Source organism: Dendropsophus ebraccatus, chromosome 10, assembly GCF_027789765.1.
Source record: "Dendropsophus ebraccatus isolate aDenEbr1 chromosome 10, aDenEbr1.pat, whole genome shotgun sequence".
NCBI classification, from domain to species: Eukaryota; Metazoa; Chordata; class Amphibia; order Anura; family Hylidae; genus Dendropsophus; species Dendropsophus ebraccatus.
Window position 1 is genome coordinate 90366531 of NC_091463.1, and position 22801 is coordinate 90389331.

General features: G+C 43.9%; 1 protein-coding gene across 1 annotated transcript in view; it reads left to right on the forward strand.

Moving 5' to 3' along the window:
• The window catches only part of WDR62 (WD repeat domain 62), a 33756-nt gene extending 13214 nt beyond the window's left edge, over nucleotides 1-20542 (forward strand). Inside the window, exons 10-31 of the mRNA XM_069943857.1 lie at nucleotides 1280-1414; nucleotides 3637-3803; nucleotides 3920-4011; nucleotides 4880-5005; nucleotides 6004-6074; nucleotides 6171-6292; nucleotides 6454-6526; nucleotides 7091-7202; nucleotides 7768-7831; nucleotides 8204-8326; nucleotides 8542-8663; nucleotides 9328-9380; nucleotides 10103-10321; nucleotides 10397-10545; nucleotides 11551-11630; nucleotides 12674-12808; nucleotides 14098-14209; nucleotides 14298-14397; nucleotides 16047-16104; nucleotides 17327-18064; nucleotides 18577-18662; nucleotides 19947-20542. Coding sequence (XP_069799958.1) covers nucleotides 1280-1414; nucleotides 3637-3803; nucleotides 3920-4011; nucleotides 4880-5005; nucleotides 6004-6074; nucleotides 6171-6292; nucleotides 6454-6526; nucleotides 7091-7202; nucleotides 7768-7831; nucleotides 8204-8326; nucleotides 8542-8663; nucleotides 9328-9380; nucleotides 10103-10321; nucleotides 10397-10545; nucleotides 11551-11630; nucleotides 12674-12808; nucleotides 14098-14209; nucleotides 14298-14397; nucleotides 16047-16104; nucleotides 17327-18064; nucleotides 18577-18662; nucleotides 19947-20177 — 3168 coding nt within the window. The 3' untranslated portion in view covers nucleotides 20178-20542. The remainder of the gene's footprint in view (nucleotides 1-1279; nucleotides 1415-3636; nucleotides 3804-3919; nucleotides 4012-4879; nucleotides 5006-6003; nucleotides 6075-6170; nucleotides 6293-6453; nucleotides 6527-7090; nucleotides 7203-7767; nucleotides 7832-8203; nucleotides 8327-8541; nucleotides 8664-9327; nucleotides 9381-10102; nucleotides 10322-10396; nucleotides 10546-11550; nucleotides 11631-12673; nucleotides 12809-14097; nucleotides 14210-14297; nucleotides 14398-16046; nucleotides 16105-17326; nucleotides 18065-18576; nucleotides 18663-19946) is intronic.
• Nucleotides 20543-22801: the final 2259 nt, after the last annotated feature.

Sequence of the window (22801 nt, forward strand, 5' to 3'; positions counted from 1 at the left end):
GGAGATGAGGCACCAAAACAGGACAACAAAAAGTTAATTTACAGCTTTATCACCGGGCTATCTCCTCTGAAGTCAGCTCTGACCTCTCTGACCTGTGAATACCGACTTTCACACAGGTCCCACTGTGTAATCCTTTGTTCGCTGCTCTCTGCTGGCGACTAATCTCCCTCCTCCCCCTCTCCTCTCCATAGGTTACACAGGGCCCGACTGATGTAAAAGAGTCAAGATTTACTGATAATGAGCAGTGAATAAGAGGGAGGGGAGACCTGGGGAAAGTCTATTTGAATGCAGATAATGGCATATTTGCCTAATAAACCAATTACAAAGTTTCTTAAAATCACCTGGACTATTGATTTCTGCAAAAAAAAAATTAAACTACAGTGACACTTTAAGGGTACGTTCACACTTACTGGATCCACAGCAGATTTCATTTAAATAACTGAACACAGCATCAAATCTGCACCATCAAATCTGCTGCGGATCCTGTAGGTGTGAACACACCCTACAGGATTGGAGCTGAATTGTAAAACCACACACAACCTGAGGACAGGGGTGGCACTGATTTCATAAGAAAGTAGCTGTGATTTATTATTTTTTTTTTTTCTGATCCTGGAGAACCCCTTTAATGGTTTCTAAGTAGCAGTAGGATATTCTTACTTTCTAATCACTATAGATTTGATATTTAAAGGGGAATTCCACTCAAACATAGCTTTTCATATATTTCTTCTGTTTTTTGTCTATTTAGACTCCTTCCCCCAGTTCAGAGCTGCTACTTTCTGCTGAAAAAAAACAAAATTCTGTGTGTGAGCTTTTCTCTCTGTCTCCCCCTCTGTTCTGAGACAGCTGATGTAAACATGTCCCTGGCAGGCTTTCTCTGCAACATTGTAGCTTCATTGTAATACAGGGAGGGATATTCACAGTTCATCAGCAACTTGACCTCAGAATAACCCTCCTAGCATTTCAAAGAAACTGCAATGTTGCAGAGAAAGCCTGCCAGGGACTTGTGTACATCAGCTGTCTCAGAAGGAAGGGGGGGGGGGAGATGGAGAACAGCTCACACACAGCTGAAAGCAGCAGCCCAGAACTGGGGGAAGGAGACTAAAAAGATAATAAGTATGGAAGGAAGGAATTGTTAATCTCACCATGGGCAGCAACATATGAAAAGTTATGTTTAAGTGGAAAACATTTTAATGACTGTATATATTGACTATAGAGCCAGTGTTAATCCAAGGTTACATAGATGATTTACCTTCCTCTTGTATCTATTCTTACCCTGCAGGTTTACCCAGAGAACGGACAGACGCGAGGTGTGACCCATGGCTCGTTCTTCACCTGTTCTTCTGATAACACCATCCGCCTGTGGAGCCTGGAGAGGAGCTCGGAGCCCGAGATGAGGAGGAACATCTACAGCAATGTAATTATAGAACCAGCCCCGCGTCCCATCTATACACAGCCTGATCCCATTATTATGGGTACATGTAGATACATATAGAGCTCCAGTGCTTCTCTCTTCATGATCACAATCCTAATCCTCTGCTCCCACATCTAGCCCAAGACAACTACCCTGAAGGAGTCACTGTAGCCAGACATTACCTCACCTATCTAGGCATTAAGATTGGCCATTCTTCCTCTTCTATCTATTCTCTTAACTACTTCCCTCTCTTTAAGAAAATAGAAAATGAATTAAAAAAATGGAAAGATCTGCCCCTATCTATTCTAGGATGCATACAATTAATTAAGATGATGTCTTTCGCTAAACTGCTCTACCCAATGCAAATGATCCCACTCCTCATTACACATAAAGACGTCACAAAACTCAGATCCCTCTTTACTAACTTCATCTGGAGATCTAAGAGGCCCCGTATAGCCTATGATACCCTATGTATGTCATCAATCAAGGGTGGCGCCCAATTACCTAATATACGTCTGTATAACCTAGCTGCCATGTGCAGACACATCAGAGACTGGCTCCATCACACCTCCTACTTCTCTAACTACACCTTAGAATCCTCCCTGGTCCGTCCCTGGTCCCTATCCGCACTCTTACACTCTACAATCTCTGAACTACCTCCTCTCCTGAAACAAAACATCCTCCTCCGAGACACTATAGCATCCTGGAAACATATACGTAAATTATACAATCTACCTTTCCGCTTATCTAAGTTCTTCCCTTTATGGTCTTCCCCTTCTTTTCCACAAGGATCCATCACCTCTGACTTCTCCATATGGAAACATAAACAGATCCACGATCTCGGCCATTTATTAGACCTAGAAAACGGAACATTTCTGTCTTGGCCTGAGACCCAGATAAAATACGACCTGCCCTCAGACCAACTTAGAAATTACACCTGGATACGAAAATTCATTCTGAATCGCGCTTCCTCTATTGCATCCGCCGAAAAACCTGGACAATTCCATAACCTTAGTATTTCCCTACCTGCACCCTTACCCCTATCACAACTCTACCACCTCCTCTGCTCGGTTTCCATTAATAAGTCTTCTCCTCCTTTTCTGAAGAAATGGTAGTCTGTCCTGGCCTCGGAAAATTTAGAAAATAAACTGCTTAAAGGGATTCATTCAGTCCGTACAGCAACTCCCAGTGTGAAGCTAAGGGAACTTTATTTCCGAATCCTCCATAAAGCAGTATACGCCTTTGACCGTTCCTTTACCTACTCTCTGGAACATTATCTCAAAAAATGTCCTAAATATGATGAGCCGCGGGCGGACCTCTTCCATTGTTTATGGCTTTGTAACTCAGTACAATCCTATTGGCTCCTAGTAAAATCCTTTATACATGACGTGTGGTCGCTTACAGTTCCTTTAGATCCAATCACTTATATATTTCATGGTGACACTGGACCTGTGGCTGATCCCATGTCGCACCACCCTATCCCCCCCGCGGTACATCTCACCCTATTACTAGCCCTTCAATGTTTATTAAACCATTGGCTACAGCCTAGCCTACCGACTATTTCGGAATTGACCTCTATTCTAAAGGAAACCTTGCACTGGGAGATGCTGGACACTGTACGCAATAAGGAGGCCTTTACAGCTTCCTTCTTTAAGAAGTGGAAACTATTCCTTATCCATGGCTTCTCGCAGGCAGAAAGACGTCCCATCATGTCTCACTTTACCACAGCCACCTGGTATTATAAGATGTCGGCTGCCGGCACCCTAGATCCATTCTTGTAGGCTTTACTTTGTATTTGTACACTATATTCTTGTAATAAATAGCACCATATATCTACTATCTACACTCTATGTATAAGTGGAGTAAGAATTAATTATTGTTGTCGGCCTTGTTTTATTAGTTATGTATATTTGTGAATTTATACTGCTACTGATACTTTTCTTCAGTACCAATGTTATATTATGTGAAACTCAATAAAATATTTGAACAATAAAACAATCCTAATCCTCCTGGTGTATAGGTATATACTGTGAATGACCGCTGTACTGGAGCCCTCTCTGCTTTCATGATTGGAGTTTCCCTGTATGTAGATTAGATACATGACCCTGGAGTACAGCCTATCATAGAGAAACATGGTCTGGTCAGATAGACCCAGACCCCCTGTAGGGAAACATGGCAGAAGAGCTCGTGCTCAGGAGTAATATAATTCTGTGTTATCCCTCCAGGATTTATATAAAGTCATCTATGTGAATGACAATGTGCTGTACCTGAAGGACATCTCCGCCACTGCAGACAAGCCTGAGCCCAAAGACTCCAAAAGTGGCATCCGCGTGCTGAAAGTCCGCCATGATGGTCGCCAGCTCGCCTCCGGAGACCGGACAGGAAACATCCAGTAATTCCATCCCGTCCTTATATATCTGCTCTCTGTAGCTTTGTAACTATCAGAGACCCTCGGGATGGGAAAGGGAAGAGATTATATAACATGGATTCTCTGTTTGGTCTCTTTAGAATCTATGATCTGCGGAGCTTCGAGGAGCTGGTAACCATTGAAGCCCATGATGGCGAGGTTCTGTGTCTGGAATACTCCAGGCCCTGGAACGGTAGGTGTTAAAGAACGATCTTGTCTAGTCTGTATTTGTCACTGCCATTTTTCAGCTTTAATGGTGCGTTCACACCTACAGGATCTGCAGCAGATTTCATTTAAATAACTGAACACAGCATCAAATCTGCTGCAGATCCTGTAGGTGTGAACGCACCCTAAGGCTGGCTTCACACTATGTATATTTGAGGCTGTATTTGTGAGGCTGTATAGCAACCAAAACCAGGAGTGGATTGAAAACACAGAAAGGCTATGTTCACATAATGTTGTAATTGAGTGGATGGCCGCCATATAATGGCAAATTTTTGCTGTTATTTCAAAACAACGGCCGTTATATTGAAATAATGGCCGTTATTTACTGTTATATGGCGGCCATCCACTCAATTTCAACATTGTGTGAACATATCCTTTCTGTGTTTTCAATCCACTCCTGGTTTTGGTTGCTATGAGGACCTGACTTGAGGACCAAATACTGCCTGAAATATACGTAGTGTGAACCCAGCCTAAAGGTGTTTTCCCATCACCTAAAGAACGCAATTTTGCAAATGCCTATTAGTTGACTCGATAAGTGTGTGGCCGGGGCTGGAACATGGGTTAGTTTTTCCCTTTAATCCGCTGTCAGCCGCGCTCCTCCTATTACACTGAGTGATGCACAGTGAATGACTGCTCACTCCCTGGCTGATTGTCGTCCTTTTAACTCGGCCGGCAATATCTACCTGATTAGGCAGATAATACTTCCATGTAGTGGGGCCTTATACACTCGGTGTTGTCGTTTTACAGACCTGTTTTCTATTAGATCCGATCTGTCTTGCAGAGAAGTCACACATGGTGTCTCTCTCTCTCTCTCTCTCTCTCTCTCTCTCTCTCAGGTGTGACTCTCTTAGCCTCAGCCAGCAGGGACCGGCTAATCCACATCCTGAATGTGGACCAGGACTATACCTTACTACAGACCCTGGATGATCACTCGTCCTCCATCACGGCAGTGAAGTTTGCAGGTACGATTTATTCCCGTATGTGCCCAGAACTTGGGTAATGCTACTATCTGAGTGATGATTTTTCCAGAATGTTAGACGTGTTTCTCAGTAATACATATTATTGGGTGACATTGCCTGCAGTGTTATATGCATTGAGCACACAGCAGTGTATGGGGGCGCTATGGTCTCCGGTATACATGTTATTATTGGGTGACATTGGCTGTAGTGTTATACAGGGAGCACACAGCAGTGTATGGGGGCGCTATGGTCTCTGGTATACATGTTATTATTGGGTGACATTGGCTGTAGTGTTATACAGGGAGCACACAGCAGTGTATGGGGGCGCTATGGTCTCCGGTATACATGTTATTATTGGGTGACATTGGCTGTAGTGTTATACATTGAGCACCCAGCAGTGTATGGGGGCGCTGTTTCCTCAGTAATATAATCAGTTGACATTGCCTATAGTGTTGTGCAGTGTATGAGGGCGCTGTGGTCTCCAGTATACATGTTATTATTGGGTGACATTACCTGTAGTGTTATACAGTGAGTACACAGCAGTGTATGGGGGCGCTATGGTCTCTGGTATACATGTTATTATTGGGTTACATTGCCTGTAGTGTTATACAGTGAGTACACAGCAGTGTATGGGGGCGCTATGGTCTCCGGTATACATGTTATTATTGGGTTACATTGCCTGTAGTGTTATACAGTGAGTACACAGCAGTGTATGGGGGCGCTATGGTCTCCGGTATACATATTATGAGGTGACACTGCCTGTAGTGTTGTACAGTGAGTACACAGCAGTGTATGGGGGCGCTATGGTCTCCGGTATACATATTATGGGGTGACACTGCCTGTAGTGTTGTACAGTGAGTACACAGCAGTGTATGGGGGCGCTATGGTCTCCGGTATACATATTATGGGGTGACACTGCCTGTAGTGTTGTACAGTGAGTACACAGCAGTGTATGGGGGCGCTATGGTCTCCGGTATACATTTTCCCTTTGTATCTTGCAGGTGATGAGGAGCAGATGCACATGATCAGCTGCGGAGCGGATAAGAGCATTTACTTCCGTCCGGCTCAGATGGTGATTCCCTTATATTCAGTCTTATCTATCACTGCCGACCACCTGGGATCCTGTATCCTCCAGTATATTCAGTTCTCTTCCTCTCTTCATTTTTAGCTCCCGGATGGGCTCAGTTTTGTGCGTCTGCACCATGTTGTAGAGAAGACCACCCTGTATGACCTGGACGTAGATGTCACCCAGAAAACGGCAGCAGTCGCCTGTCAGGATAAGAACGTCAGGTAAGTATTGTTTTTATAATGTGACGTTGTTCTCGGCTCAGCAAATGCTGTCTGCCCGGTTTTGGGTGCGTCTTTCCTGCGTTCTTTTTTTCTATCTTCCCGTCTTCCTATTGTGCGGCAGACATCTTTGATATGTATTACAGTAGTTCTTTAATTTACAGGCTGTATAATATCTCATCCGGGAAGCTGGAGAAGGCTCTGAAGGGCTCCGCTAGTGGAGGAGCGCTGCTAAAGGTGGGTACATACTGTCCTGTATGAAGGGTCCCAAAATTATCATATCTTATAGCCTGTGATGCCTCTGCGACAATGTTATTAGACCGAAGGTCATATGCATATACCCCATAATATGTCATAAGATTAACTAGACAGTTTCAACAAACCTTGCATAGATCATTAGTAGGAAAAGAAATTTAAGAAATCTTTCCTCACAGGGTCTAGGCCATGGATAAAAAACCTTCGGCCCTCCGGCTGTTGCAAAAGTATTAATTCCATCATGCCTGGAAGGCCAAAGCTTTAGCTATCCAAGCATGATGAGAATTGGAGCTTTGCAATTGCTGGAGAGCCAAAGGTTCTCTATTTATGGCCTAGACCCTGCACATATATGCACACAGAGAGGGAAGATTCTAAAAAACAGGAGAAGGAAGCATTTTTGTCTGATAAGATATATTATGATACATTTCTGGTCTAGGGTCTAAATCTTCTAGCCTCGAGCTGTTACACTCTAAACAGTGTATGTGTAAAATAATAAGGCATACCCTCCTGTTCTAACTGCGCTTTCTTTCTTCAACCTCTTACCAGGTGCAAATGGATCCATCAGGAAGGTTCTTTGCCACAAGCTGCTCCAACAAGAACATCTCAATCTTCGATTTACAAACTGGAGAATGCGTCGCCGTGATGTTTGGACACTCGGGTATGCCATAGGCTTCCACATAGTCCATTACAGCCCATATGCAGAATACAAGCTGCTGTATAGATGTGTTTGCATCCTGCTGACATGTTCACCATTGCTGACCTTTCTCTCTTACTCATAAAGGAGAAGATGGCGGTATTCAGCAGTATCCGTCATTGAGGGCCTACCCTAAAGATGCCCAAACCCATTAGATTTGTTTGCTGAAGTCACACGATCGTCTGACTATCTATGTCAAAGCTAAAGTTTTGGCTTTTCAGGCATGATGGGAATTGTAGTTTTGCAACAACTGGAGGGGCCTGATTTTGACACCTATGGATCAGACATGTTCTCTCTCAGCCTGCCTGATCCCTATGTATCATGAGCCAGTGCCAATAGCATCCGGTAGAACTTCCTCTCCTCTCCCCATGTGTTTATGGTGGGCAGAGGATTAGCTGAAGGCCATGTCAGGTATATGGCTACATACATAGCCATACACTCAAGCTCAGAGTTATCTTCTGCCTATAATTCCTATATTATCTGAATTCCAGGACTATGAAGGGTGGTTATATTCTCCATTTTCTTACAGATATTGTGACTGACATGAAGTTCACCTATGACTGTAGAAGACTGATCACGGTATCTGGAGACAGGTCTGGTGCCCTCGCAAGGGGTTTTATACTTGGTATTATATGATACCTTGGGAAGATGGTTATTACAGGGAAAGCAGATGGTGCAATGTTTACTAGTGTCTCCTGTATAACAGATGGTGGGCAAATAAGGTGGAATAGCTTAAAGGGATGGGGAACCTTCAACCCTCTGGCTGTTGCAAAACTACAATTCCCATCATGCCTGGGCAGCCAAAGCTTTAGCTTTGGCTGCCCAGACATGATGGGAATTGTAGTTTTGCAAAAGCTAAAGGTTTCCCATCCCTGGTCTAAAACAATGTAAATGATGAGTGGGAGGAGGGGGATGTAGCTGCAGATTCTGAACACTTTGTAATGTCCTCTTATGTTGGTTTGCAGCTGCATATTCGTCTGGCAGCTAGACCCGGTCATGACCGCTTGTATGAGGCACCAGTTGGCTGAGATGGCTGCAGAGGGGAAGAGCAACATTACTGAAGATGTGAGACCCCATATTAATACCAGGTGAGGCCATGGTATCAGTCTTTTCAGTGTACCTGTCATATCAAGAAAATCCCCTGACAAGTCAAAGTTTTGATGGGCGGATTTCTTACCGATGGCTAGAATGATGGAGGAGAAGCTTGTGGACGAGTGATGCTTCTTTCTACTCTTTGTACCTCAAATCTTTAAGGATGAACCCATTACGCATAAATGAAAGCAATGATGTCTCTTATTTCCAGGAGAGAGACCTTCATAGTGTGCCCCCTGGACGAGAGCTCCCAGGATGACTTGTTCTTTGAGAGAAGCAGTGATGTGGATGAGCCCTCCCTGGATACCCCAACAAAAGACTGCTATGAAGCAGGTAAGATTCATATCCTTCTCCTCCTATACTATATCATGTCATGGTCACCTCTCAGCAGCTTGTAGCCCTCCTTTCGCTGCATCTCCTCCTATACTATTTCATGTCATGGTCACCTCTCAGAAGCTTGTAGTCCCCCTCTCGCTGCATCTCTTCCTATACTATATCATGTCATGGTCACCTCTCAGCACCTTGTAGCCCCCTTCTCACTGCCGAGTCCTCCAAAGAACCCTGTAAAGGATTCTCTGCACCCCTCCATAAGAGATGACTACTCTCCCGACCTGTGTTCTTAGAAGTGCGTTTACACAGATTTATCTGACAGATTTTTTTAAACCAAAGCCAGGAATGGATTTGAAAAGAGGAAAAATCTCAGTCTTTCCTCTTATGAAGTGTTCCCTGTTTATAGGCTGTTCCTGGCTTTGGCTTCAATAATCTGTCAGATAAATCTGTGTAAATGCACCATAATCCTTAATATAAAGATCATTATTGAACCTATTTTTTTTCCCCCTAGAATTTTCTGAATAAATTGACAACTGAGTGTTACCAGTTTGGTAACACTAGTGGGAAAGGCTTTTAGGACCCCACTTCCATCCATAGCCCAAGCATTACATAGACGTGACAAAATGGTAAAGCTCCACTTTGACCTTTGTCTTTTAATTCATCCTAGATCCCACATCCCTACAGACTAATGGGAAACTACCACTGTGGGCGAGGAAGCTGGTAAGCCGTATGTCATGCCTGATCTGCATTGTAATGTCCTATATATTATATAGTATAATGTAACAATGGGAATATGGTGCTAGGTCACTGCATCCTCACCTCTATGGGCAGGGACCCTTCTTTACGAATTTAGTCTGTGCCATGTTACCATTATCCTATAGGTTAGTTCCTGATGTATTGGGATCCACCATCTACCCCACTTATAGACAATTTGAAGGAGATTTATCAAACACTGGGCAAAGGGACAGTGAAAATGTTGTCCAAAGCAACCAATCAGATCGCTTCTTTCATTTTTGAAAAGGCCTCTGTAAAATAAAAGCTTAAATTTGATTGGTTGGCAACTGCTCCTCTGCATAATGTTTGGGAATATTTGGGGAGATTTATCAGAGTCCTGAGTTCCTGTGTCTGGGTATGTTCACACTGAGAAAAAGAGATGGAAATTCCGAGTGGAATCCCTGCCGCGGACTCTGCTCAGAATCCTGCCTGCCTCAGTGTCTCTGATAAATATAGGATGCCTCTGCTCTCCTATACTTATCATTGAGACACTAAGGCAGGTGGAGTCCGCGGCAGGGATTCCGATTGGAATTTCCGCCTCTTTTTTCCTCAGTGTGAACGTATTCTCTTTCTGAGTAGCAGAAATGCCCATTTATGTTCCCCTCCTTACTCCCCACATCTCTAACAATTCTGCTCTTATAACAATGCCTATTGGTTTGGCCTGATAGGTTAAAGACCAGAATGAACCACTGGTTGTTCTATCCCAAAATCATTACCGGCCTCAGGGACGATGGGCCCAAAGCGACAGCACCGTCCTCATCCGAAATTTCTTGAACAGCAATGACCTGAGCTACTGCGGCACCCCAGAGCCAGGGCAGCACTCTTTCCTGGACGAGACGGCGGACATGGAGGGTGTGGAACCAAAAAGTCTGCAGGAATTACTTGAGGTGAGTGACTGCTCTGGCTGCTGACCCTAAACACCCCTACCCTGCATCCACTCATAACCTCTCTATTCTGTGCAGTCAGAGGATGGGAATGACTTACTGGACAATAGGACGTTCATCACTGAGGCTTCTTCAGCTTTAGAGGACACAGATATCCAGTCACAGTCTTCAGAATCCATTGGCATCTTCTACCCTTCATCTCTGCAGTCGTCCCACCAGGAGGAGAGGTATCTATATACTGTATTTGGCAGTCAGGTGGTGTTAGCTAGGGCAGCTGTAGGTTTACCTCTTCAGCTCTTGCCACAGGACCTGAGTAGTATGTGCCCTCCCTGGGTCCTAGACACTCGTCCGTTAAAGTTGAGGTGCAGTGTAGTGCAGAGGAACTACACTTGTGCCTGTATCTACGGCTATGAAGATCCGCCTAATGCTGTCCATGGGCACAGAGTGACACAGGCCCCACTTAGTTGGTCAAGCTAGCTATTAGGGTGACCCGTAAGGAAACCTAGCACGTTTGCAGTAGCTCTTACCTAACTGCTGACTGTTTAGCTCCTGTCTCAGTTATCAGAGCTTGAAATAGAAGAAAGATAGCCACCCCCCACCACCATGTGTATATGGTCTTTGCTCTCTGTCCACAGTAGCCCCACAGTAGGTGTTACTAGGTGAGCATGGCTAGTGTAGAAACACTTCAAAGAAGTAAACAGGAATCAGCTTGGAACCCTACAGATGGGTCCTGGCCTCCAGGTCCTAAAAGTCTTTCAGCAGGGACACACTATTGTACCCTCTCTTGACTCTGACTTGACTTGACTAGACTGATCTGCCCAAAACCTGCTCTACCACACCATAAATATGACTAATTGATTGGGGGAAACATATTAGAAGACATAAGCTCTAACTTGGGATAAGTGGCACATGAGCAGAGAATACATATGATATAGTGAGACATCTAGTGGTGGGAGTACAGAATGCATCCTTCAGCCCAGAGCATATACACCTAATAGTACTAACCTACATACATGCTAGACAGCAGTGGAACACCCGCTTTGGGACACTGCATATCACAGCCAAGTTTACAGGCAGTACTCCTAGTAGTATTCCTCTAGTGTCATAAATTGTCTGCCATTTGTGTCAGCATGTCCCCCTCATAGTGATCCCACCATACCAATCCTTCCTCATAGAAATCACATACTGTATGTAATATTCATCATCTGTACTTTCTTGGCTATTTTTTTTAGTGATTTTTCTGTTGAAGAAAGGACTTTCGACAAGGGCAATGACTCGCATGGTAATGGACAGCTGTGCGGCTGTGACCCAGGTAAGTGTCATCGCTTATAACATTGTCACACACCTCATCTTATGTTCTAGCTTACTATTTCTGTTTTTTACCACTTATTGCACAATACACAGGGATCACCTTGCATCCATGTCTGGATACAGCTCTGTATATATAGTAGCAGCTGTGCCCTACAGACCGCCGCAGCCTGGCCAGCCAGTTCTCATTCTCACCCCTAGTCCTAAAACTAAGCTGAGACTTTCTGTTGTGTCAGTAATGATAAGGAGGAGGCTGCTGGAAAGTGATCTAGACAGAATTACAGTAAAGGTGGCACCAGTAGAGAAGACAATAAATGAAGTTCAATGCTCAGCCGCCTCTACCTGTGGCAAGACCTCATAAAAAGTCACAGAATATGCACAGGTTATGTATATTTACTGTTATTTACTGTTTTACGTCCATGGAGCTTGATGTAAAGCATATCTATAAATGCTGTTAAAACAGGAGAGATGGCAGCCCACCAATATTAAAAATAATTACAATCAGAAAATGCAAACAGATTACAAAAAAAAAAAAAACATGATTCAGTATCCGCTCTAATCAGTGAAAAAATAAATCTAGGTTTCTTTAAAGCTGCACTACCAAACGCAGCCACTGCTAAAAGAATGGCGCTGTGCCTGGTAACCAGTGAAGGAGACACATGGGAGATGCAGTATGCGATAAGCACTTCAGCTCCCCCTAGAGGTGACTTCATACAACTTGAATTATATGATTTAACTTAATGTGACTTGGATTTGGGGATTTGGAGCTCTGTAACACAAAGTTAGGCCTGACATCTCTGTATCAGCAATGTGTCCTAATCTGCAGCTCATGACTGGATTGACACTAACCTAACTGCAAAGAGGAGACTATAAAATCTGCAGAACGGACACTGCTCCTTCTCGGTCTCTTACTGACTTATTGGTCATATATTTGTAAGAAGAAAAAAAAGTGATCCCCTCTATTGGGACAGTCTGCTCTGCTAATGTCTGCATTTGTCTATAATTTTTTTCTTGGGTATTTTTTAATTTTTGGGTTTTTATTTGCAGATGAAGATTCATTGACGTCAGATTCTTTGGCTTCAGACGATAATGACGCGGAGGAGAATGGCCGCTCAGAGACACCAGAACAGGAGAGGTTTCTGAAGGAACACTTTGATACGTTGGCTGATGCTCTCGCTGAAGGTGACTATGGGATGGGATCTAGTATAGATGACATTGTATATATTGGTATATAGGACAGCTGAAGCCTCGCACTCTATCCGCATCCTTATGGTATATGAGCCTCCACAATAGCTTATAGTTGCCGGGCCCATAAGTCTGCTGTAAGGTGGCATTTTATATATATACAGTGGTACCTTGGTTTAAGAGTAACTTGGATTGAGAACATTGTGCAAGAAGAGCTCACAGTTTTTCAAAATTGTAACTTTGATTAAGAGCATTATTTTGGTTTAAAGCCTCCCTGTACTGGGTGGGAGGGTGAGTGGGGGGAGGGGCACGGTCTGCATAGCGGGGTCTACATCCCTGACTCTGACCCAGGAAGTCTCCCTCACCTTCCAAATAATAGCAGACCCACTTCTGCTCGTTCCTTCATGCTCCCTGCAGTCTGTCTGCCCATGTGTTTGCCATCCTCTCCATATAATGTGCCTGCACTCCCGCTCAGCTATACACACTGCTGCTAAAATGTGCCTGCACTTACACTCAGTCATTCACACTGCTTTATAGAAAGGTTTCTGTCACTGTCCTCCTGCACAGCTCTGTGATTCTCACTTCCTGATTGGTCCATGCTGAACACACTCCTCTTTCCCATTGCAGTCATGTGACCACACAGACCTCTGACAGCAGCCCTGCTTCTCTATTCTAGCCTGTTGTACTACACTACTGCATTATAGGGATCTGCAGCTCCATCCTGTATCTACAAACTGCTGCAGTGTTATCAGGGTTATACAGTTACTATACATTATACACCACATGCTGATTGCTATACTGTACAGTAACTTATATATCACATATCCAGCTGCTGTGTTATCAGGGTTATACAGTTACTATACATTATATACCACGTGCTGATTGCTATACTGTACAGTAACTTGTATATCACATATCCAGCTGCTGTGTTATCAGGGTTATACAGTTACTATACACTATACTCCACATGCTGAGCGCTATACTGTACAGTAACTTATAATATCACATATTCAGCTGTTTCTAAATGTTTGTTTTATTTGTGTTACATGTTGTTCAGTATAAAAAAAATCATCATTTTAGGGTGTGGAACCAATTGTCTGAATTTTAATTATTTCTTATGGGAAAATTTGCTTTGGTTTAAGAGTGATTTGGAACAAATTATGCTCATAATCCAAGGCACCACTGTAATCCTTAATCCTTACCATATTCCTTTAAGGATCAGTTTTCATGTCTTTTGCTATTGATGGTGACGTGTCCTAACTCTGTTCCTGCCTTGTCTCCTATAGAAAAGTTTGACAACTCATTGACTGATCTGCAGCCGGAGGAGGATGATGAGATGCTGAACCTGCGCCTGAGCTTCTCTTCTAGGTTCCTGTCTCGGAGCCTGAGGATGAACCGGTAACCTGTCATTTCCTTCTGCCGTAACAGCAGCCGGTCCTGGCTCCTCATCCACTTATACCATGCTATCTCTTCCTTCATCCTCAAGGACTGTATGCGGCTGTCTACATGGCAGCCAGCAGATGTCGGCAGCCGTCAGTACAGAACCTAAACTGGAGAGTGACAGACCGCAGAGAAGACTTCCTGAAGTAAGAGGAATACTAGCGTGATCTTAGTCATTTGGCTTTGTTAGTATAGGTTGTCACAATCTTTTAGTTTCCCATTAAAGGAGTAGTGCGGCGCTAAAAAATTATTCACAGAATAACACACATTACAAAGTTATACAACTTTGTAATGTATGTTATGTCTGTGAATGGCCCCCTTCCCCGTGTCCCACCACCCCCGCCCGTGTACCCGGAAGTGTTGGTGCATTATACATTACCTGATCTGTGTCGAGGGCCGTCCGCCATCTTGTGCCAAACGTCATCTTCAGACGGACGGCCGAGTCGCTGCCGCCCGCCCCCCCTCCACCGCGTCACAACTGTGCTCAGCAGGGATTGGCTGAGCACAGTTATGCTCAGCCAATCGCGGCTGAGCATCGGATGACTCTGCAGAGGGCGGCCGGCATTCGGAACAGTCGGAGCTGTTCGCCAGCCGCCCGACGTCACTGAATGAAGATCGGAGACTGGTGTTGGCACGTGACAGGTGAGTATAACTTTGTAATGTGTGTTATTCTTTGAATAATTTTTTAGCGCCGCACTACCCCTTTAAAGCGAATGTACCACTTCAATCCATAAATTAATCTTTTCATAAGACCTAATGGGTGCCGTCACACCGATTCTGCAACTGTGGTCCTTTTTTCAATCCGACGCCCGATTCTTGAGATCTTTGCTGTTTTCTAAATATGCAAATGAGGTCTGAGGGACTGAGAGAACAGAGAAGGCTGGCATCACCTGGGGGAGGAGACATGGGGGCCCCAGGACCGCCTCCAGTGCACTAAAATGCCTAATTTGCATATTTAGTTGGGAATCGGGTGGCGGTTTGAAAAAAGAATCACGCTAACAGAATCTGGTTGTGCCTATTAAGGTTGTGTGAAAAGATTAAAGGGGTTATCCAGCGCTACAAAAACATGGCCACTTTGTTCCAGAGACAAGAAGAAAGTCGCCATGTTTTTGTAGCGCTGGATAACCCCTTTAATTTGTGTATTGAAGCGCTAGTATAGAAATCTTGCAGAAAATCTCCAGTGCCAGGGCAGAGAGTAACCACAGAGCTATGGGCTCCTTGTAACCCTATATGTCCCCTGTTCAGAACTGACTAAGGACCTTTTTATATAGGCTGACTACTGGGGGGGGGGACTTGTAATATTCCAGAGCTGTCTGGACCCCACTGATCCTCAGTCCCATTATATCAGAGCCACGATCCAAAGATCCAACCAATCACAATCCAGCAACCTATTCTAACACTTTACCATAACCTTCTACAGAGCACCTGCCCTAGACAGACAACACATCATGTAACCTTAGCGGTCTCCCGCAGTCAGTTTATTGCTTTAATTTGTGTATGGGGGCCTCCCCATTCTCCACCCTCAAAAGATGTTGGTGGAGATGTGATGGATTTTCACTGCCTGACCCCTTTGTTCTTGGAGAGATAAGCCACCACCTCATGTGGTTGCTCATTATCCCTCTCCTTCCTACAGACAACACAGAGACGGTTGTCCATGCCGAATTCTCATGTGTATGAGGAGAACAGTAAAGATTCTTCTGCTGAGAGTTATGGATGGGCAGTTTAGGACACCTCTTTGGATCCTCATTCTGGCCATTTTTAATTCATCGATCTCCTCTTTCTGTTTTGTTTTCAGAGACCGACAGAAAAGGCACCTGACAAAATGGAAGCAAAGAAGTGTGAAAAGAGCGTCGGTAAGTGCTGCTATGGGTGTGCCCCCCTGCTAGACTACAGGTGTGCTCCCTTTAAGGGGTTATCCAGCGCTACAAAAACATGGCCCCTTTCTTCCAGAGACAGCCCCACTCTTGTCTCCAGCTTGGGCGGGTTTTTGCTGCTCGGTTCCATTGAAGTGAATGGAGCTTAATTGCAAACCGCACCTGAACTGGAGACAAGAGTCGTGTTGTCTCTGAAAGAAAGTGGCCATGTTTTTGTAGCGCTGGATAACCCCTTTCAGCTATCACTAAACTACTAGGCTTTAGCAGTCCAGACATGATGGGAGTTGTACTTTGGAACAGCTGGAGGGCTGTGACTTTGACACATCCCTGGGCTAGACCAACACATAGCCTCTTTTTTTTTTCCTCCGTTGTTAAAGGGCTTGACTATGAAAAACTATGAATCCACCCTGCAGCAAGAGACCTGACAGTGCCGTATACTTACCTGTCCTGCTCCACTGCCAGTTCCTAGGCCGCCTTCTCCGCTGCTGTCAGTGTTCTGATTCCCATAGGAAATGGACACTCAGCAAAAGACTTCATACTGTGTATGCTAAACGGCCATTTCCAGGGGAGCGGCATGTCCTGATCTCAGCAATAATTGTTTTTTTTTTCTTTCAAATCAACTGGTGTCAGAAAGTTATATAGATTTGTAATTTACCTCTATTTTAAAATCTCAGGTCGTCCAGTACTTATCAGCTGCTGTATGTCCTGCAGGAAGTGGTGTATTCTCTCCAGTCTAACACAGTGCTCTCTGCTGCCACCTCTGTCCATGTCAGGAACTGTCCAGAGCAGCAGCAAATCCTCATAGAAAACCTCTCCTGCTCTGGACAGTTCCTGACATGGACAGAGGTGGCAGCAGAGAGCACTGTCAGCAGTGTCAAGTAATGGAAGACTGGAGTTTTTTAAATAGAAGTAAATTACAAATCTATATAACCTTTTGAAACCAGTTGATTTTAAAGAACTATGTTTGGCTGGATAACTTCTTTAATTTTATTCCCGGAGTAACAGAGTTTTTAGTTGTCCATTTTATGTCCTTTTTATCTATTAATAAATAAATAAATATATTTATGTGTGTGTGTATGTATATATATGTATATATATATATATATATATATATATATATATATATATATATATATATATATATATATATATATATATATATATATATTTGTTAGCTATTTCTTGTTCTGTTACTTTTTAGAAATCTCAAAATCGTTGAGTTTACAAAAACTTCAACAGGACGAGAAGGAGTCATCTGCAAGGTTCTCATTCCCTCCTTGTTGGCCAAATAAGAACAAATCCAATAAAGGGAGATCTTACATGGACGCCACTGCTAGCTTCAAGGCAAAAATATTCCGTAGTGTATCGATGGGTGAGAACATTGATGGCGCCCAGGCAGACGAGTACAAGAGGCTGTCCCATATGTCCCGGCCACTCTCCAGCATAGACTTGTCTTCCATAGAGCAGAGTAAGCTGCCTCCTGGAGAGGAGAAGTCCTATAAGTCCACCTCCTGTGAACAGCTCTTCTCCTCCTCCTCCTCCTCTTCCTCCTCTCACCAAGAGAAAGCAAAACCTTCAGTCAGCTCCTCGAACGTGTTATCCGATAAGCTTCTAATGCCGCCGCCATCAACCTGTGGAGTTATTCCACGTCTGAAGAAGAAAGCCAAATCCGTCAATAACCTCTCAAAGACGTCTAAGAAGGAAGAGGCGAGCGAAGCAAAGCCCAAGGGTGACGTCCCGAAGAAAGCGCCTGGCGCCAAAACCCCAAAGAGGAGAAGCTCTTCCTCAGCCGGTCAGCCACCAGATGGTCAGGATATCCAGAGAAGAGCATCGATAGCGGATATTCCCACAAGTGTCAATACTGGCAGCCAGGTCAGGGAAGAACTTCAGAACCCATCGTCTCTTCAAGCGTCTTCATGCAGCAGTCCTGGAGAGCCAAGTAAGTCAAATCAATGGTATAAAGTAGGATTCCACCAAATCCTGTACAGTTAGGTGTGATTACCGAGGGGGCTAAGGTCACATGGTTTGGCTGGAGTGGGCTGGTTGAGATTTATATAATGGGAATTGGAGTGAAGCTGCAATGTGCATATTGGTCAAACTCCTCAATGCAAGCCCACCGAACACTTAGGGTATGTTCACACTGAGTAAAATAGGCATAATTCCGCAGCGGAACTTTCCGCCGCGGAATTATGCCTGCCTCATTGTGTCATATCATCTCAATGGGAGAGCGCGAGCTCCTCCGCAGCTGATGCTCTCTGCTCAAAGAAGTGACATGTCACTGCTTTGAGCAGAGAGTGGAGGAGCGCGCGCCCTCTCATTCACTCACAGCGGGACACCGAGCACAGCGGGATTCTGCCATATTTGCTCAGTGTGAACATGCTCTTATACTGAAGTATAATATACTGGTGTGTACAGATCACTCTGCTCATCTCTCTATGGCTTCTCTGTCAGATGTGGAAGCAATGACCAGCCGGTGTGAGCGGGTAGTAGAGGAGCTTCACAGCGCCTTCCAAAAGACACTACAGACCTACAAAGAGGTAAGAGATGATGAATGGTGGGACTCTAAGGGTCCTATTAGACCAAGCGATTTTTAACGATTAACAACTGACAGTAAACGATCGCAAACGAGATTGTTTATCGTTAACCTGAAATCGTTTACCATATTACACTTAACGATGGTCGTTAGTTATGATCGTTACTATGATCTTTTACTCCATCTGATCCCAGCGAAACAATGAGCAATGTGCAATTACACTGGATGATTAGTGAACAAATGCGGAACTTGAGCGAACGAATGTGGAATAACAGCGAACGATTAGCGATGATTTTAGGTTCAGATCTAAATCAATGATCAATGACACACGAACTGTTTTTCAATCATTGCCTGCAATTACACAGAACGATTATCGCTTAAATTAGAACGATATAACAATTTTTTGCACGATAATCGCACTTATTCACCTGATAGCCTACGAGCGTGTCGGCTGATTTGATCTATTATGCATCTGGTCTAAAAAGGGAATGTGCAGCCGATAGCAATGTATTAATGGCCGCACAAATGATATAACTATTGTTCATGTGGCCTGGCTGCTCAATTAGTCTTGCCTCGTAAAGGCACGGCGATAAATACTGATCGAGAGACCCCAGCCTGTTTCTGTGCAACAAAATGGAAACAAGGGACTTTCAAGTGATTAGTAACAGAAGTGATTTTACAGAAATTAATAGTACAGTCAATTTTAAGAAACCTTGTAATTGGGTTTATTAGCCAAAAAATACATTTTTATCATGAAAAAGCAGTGTGAAGCTCTCCCCCCTGTCTTCATGGTTATCTATGAAGAGGGGAGGGGTGGAGGGAGATGAGGCACCAAAACAGGACAGCAAAGAGTTAATTTACAGCTACATCACCGGGCTATCTCCTCTGAAGTCACTGTCCTCTCTGACCTCTGAATTCCGGCTTTCACACAGCTCCCACTGTGTAATCCTTTGTTCTCTGCTGACGACTAATCTCCCCCCTCCCCTCTCCATAGGCTACAAAGGGCACGACTCATGTAAAAGAGTTGTGATTTCCTGATAATGAGCAGAAAATGAGAGGGGGGGGGGGAGTCTTTGTGAATGCAGATAATGGCATATTTGTCTAATAAACCCAATTACAAAGTTTCCTAAAATCACCTGATCTCTGAAAAAAAACAACAAAAAAACAACAGTGACTCTTTATAATTTGAGGGTTGAGAGTTGATCTCACATTCCAGCGTTTATGAAAGCCCCTACATATATGTATGCTGAGAACCCCGACCCTTCATTCTTATTGATTTTATTGACAGATTGAGAGCTGTGGCAGTTCCCATGAAGAGAAGTCCCATCTCCGATCATTATTCATTGACGCCTTTGATCACATTCAGCGTGAAATAGACTTGGTGGGAGTCGGGCAGAGAAACTCTCTTACCAAAGAGCCATTGGCCCATGAGAGGAGCTCAACCCCGACCCTGCGGTTACTGGAGCATTATTCGGACATGATGCTGCAGCTCATGAGGGAGAAGATCAATGGTCAGTGAATGGGGACACAGTCTTGTTAACATCATCGGTGTCTTCTAGAAGAAAAGCCCATCATGCCCACTGTCACCTTGTCCATCCATGACACCTCTTTGGTAGAAGATTTGCTGTATCTAACAGTATTTAGTTACATTGCACTTTGTCTTGGTTATGAATGTATTGTATCTGTCTTTGTAACATAACCTATTTACATAGTGACCCAAAAGCTTTCCCCTACTCCCATAGTAATCGTGGTCCACTATCCAAAACTTAGACTTGATGTGTCTAGGAAAGGGATGTCAAACTCGCGTCCCTCAAGCTATTGCAAAACTACAATTCCCATCATGCCTGGACAGCCAAAGCTTTAGTGGTCCAAACATGATGGGAAATGTAGTTTTGCAAGAGCCCTGGCATTGGATGTTTTTCTGCTATTCACTTGCTGTGGCAGGCCTGCTGGTTGCAGTAGATGCTTGATAACCCAGTTTTCAGCAGGATCTTATGATTCCGCTTGAGTTTCTTCAGGTCAGCAAGGTCGCAACCGATCGGCAAATAATGTTTTTGCTATAAGCAGTCACTACAACAATGATGGCTGATTGTACTGTACAGTGTTTGTATGTTTATTCAGTGTCTGCTGATCTCTACGCTCTGCACATGTTAGCACCGCTGCTCCCGCTTCTGTGTTTTTCTGCTTTTCTGTATGTAAAATATATCAAAGATTTTATTTGGAGTAAAATTTCTTTGTGGAAATGTTCTGTCTTATAGTTGTCACTCCAGAGAGAGGCGGGAAGCTTGTGACTGTACGTTGTCCTCTTGTCGTGTCTGTGTGGTGCTGGTGATAATAAATCACAGGTCATAAAGCTGAATTCTTGTATCTCTAATTATTGGACTCCATATCGTGCACTGCCCCGTGTAAGGGTATGTGCACACTGAGGAATTCTCGAGGAAGGTTTTTTGCTTGAAATTCCTCGCCCATTCAGCTCTGGCAGAATAGGAGTAGAATTTGTGCAGAATTCAAGCCCCCATTGACTTCTATAGGATTCCTCCAGCAGAATCTGCCCTGTAGGCCCCGTTCACACAGAGGAAGAACAGCGGAATTGTCTGCCGCGTAATGCCGCCAGCCTCCGTGTCTTAATCTATGGGAGACGCACGCGCAGCTCCTCTCCATGTTCATTCTTCAGAGCCGAGAGATGCAGCGCGTGCGCCTCCCATAGATTAAGACACGCAGGCTGGTGGCATTACACCGCAGACAATTCCGCCGTTCTTCCTCTGTGTGAACGGAGCCATACTGGGTGATCCTTGTATATGTACATAATGTTATGTCTATACTACCTGTACTTGACCTGAGGATGCCATCAGATCAGTCTAGAAATGCTAAATTAAATTTCCCAGAACACAAATCAATAGTATCCTATCAACCTTAGGCCACGTTCACACATCAGTATATTTTCCTGGATGAAAATCTGGATCCTCTATTTTTCATCTGCAATCCGCAAAAAAATCATCCGTTTTGCATCCGTATTGTGTTCAGTTTTTTAATCCGGATCCTCAAAAAAAGGTGTAGTAAAGAAAAAAGAGGGGATGGCAAAAATGATGTCATTAGCTGTCCCAACCCCCCCCCAAAAAAGGTCACATGGTCGTCTGGGGGCCATTTTACATTTCTATCATATAATAATCAGTCCTTACTTACTTCTCCCCTGTCTGCCATCTGCAGCGGGTCCCAGCTGATGGACAGCTCGCTCAGCCAATCAGTGACTGCAGTTGCGTCCCACCCCAATCGATGAGATCGTCTTTTATGTTCCCCCCTGCCCCTGTCTTTAAAAAAAAAAAAATACTTGTCTGGACTTGGCCACAGGGAGATAAATCCCTTAGTTCCACCAGATTGATGTTGTCTGCTTCCAAGGAAAATAGTAAGCAGTCCTGGCCAAAAATGGGATTATTTTGCCTAAAGAAAATGGCAATTGGTCACTACCCCAAACTCGTACATGTTGAAGTTTGGAAGCCGAGTAATACAACCATGGGATGGGCATCACCAATCCCTCATCCTCTCTGGTTCCATGAATGGTCTAACAACTAGTTTTTCACCCAGGATGGACTGTAGGATTACCGAGTAGACATCAGCAATTTTGGTGTTCGAAGTTCTTTAAGTTTACGCTGTATACTTTGCGAGGTTAATAACGTTATATCCTACTTAGTCTTAGTTCAGACATGTCCGCACATGGCGGTACAAAATATGTTTATTCATGTTTTTATTTACTTGTTTATTTAAAAATTGTGAAAAGCCAGTGATTTGCACTTTTTAAGGGGAGTATGTTTTTTTTTTTTTTCATATTTAAAAAAAATGTTATTAATTTTTTTTACACTAAGTTTGCCTTGGGGACTTCTATTACCAATCTTTACATTGCTTATACCGATCAATACTATGAAATTGATCCATAGTATTGATCAATTAGATTGGTGCTCTGCTGGTAGAGCCTGCCTGAGGCATACTTAATTGGTAGAGATAAAATTGCAGCCATGGAGGCCTAGTAATGGACCCTAGCTGCCATTGTGACTGATCGGCAGCCCGGCGATCACATTGCAGACAGACAATTGTAAGGCCTGTGCGGCATTTATTGATCATCGCATTAAAGTAGCTAAATGGCTGACA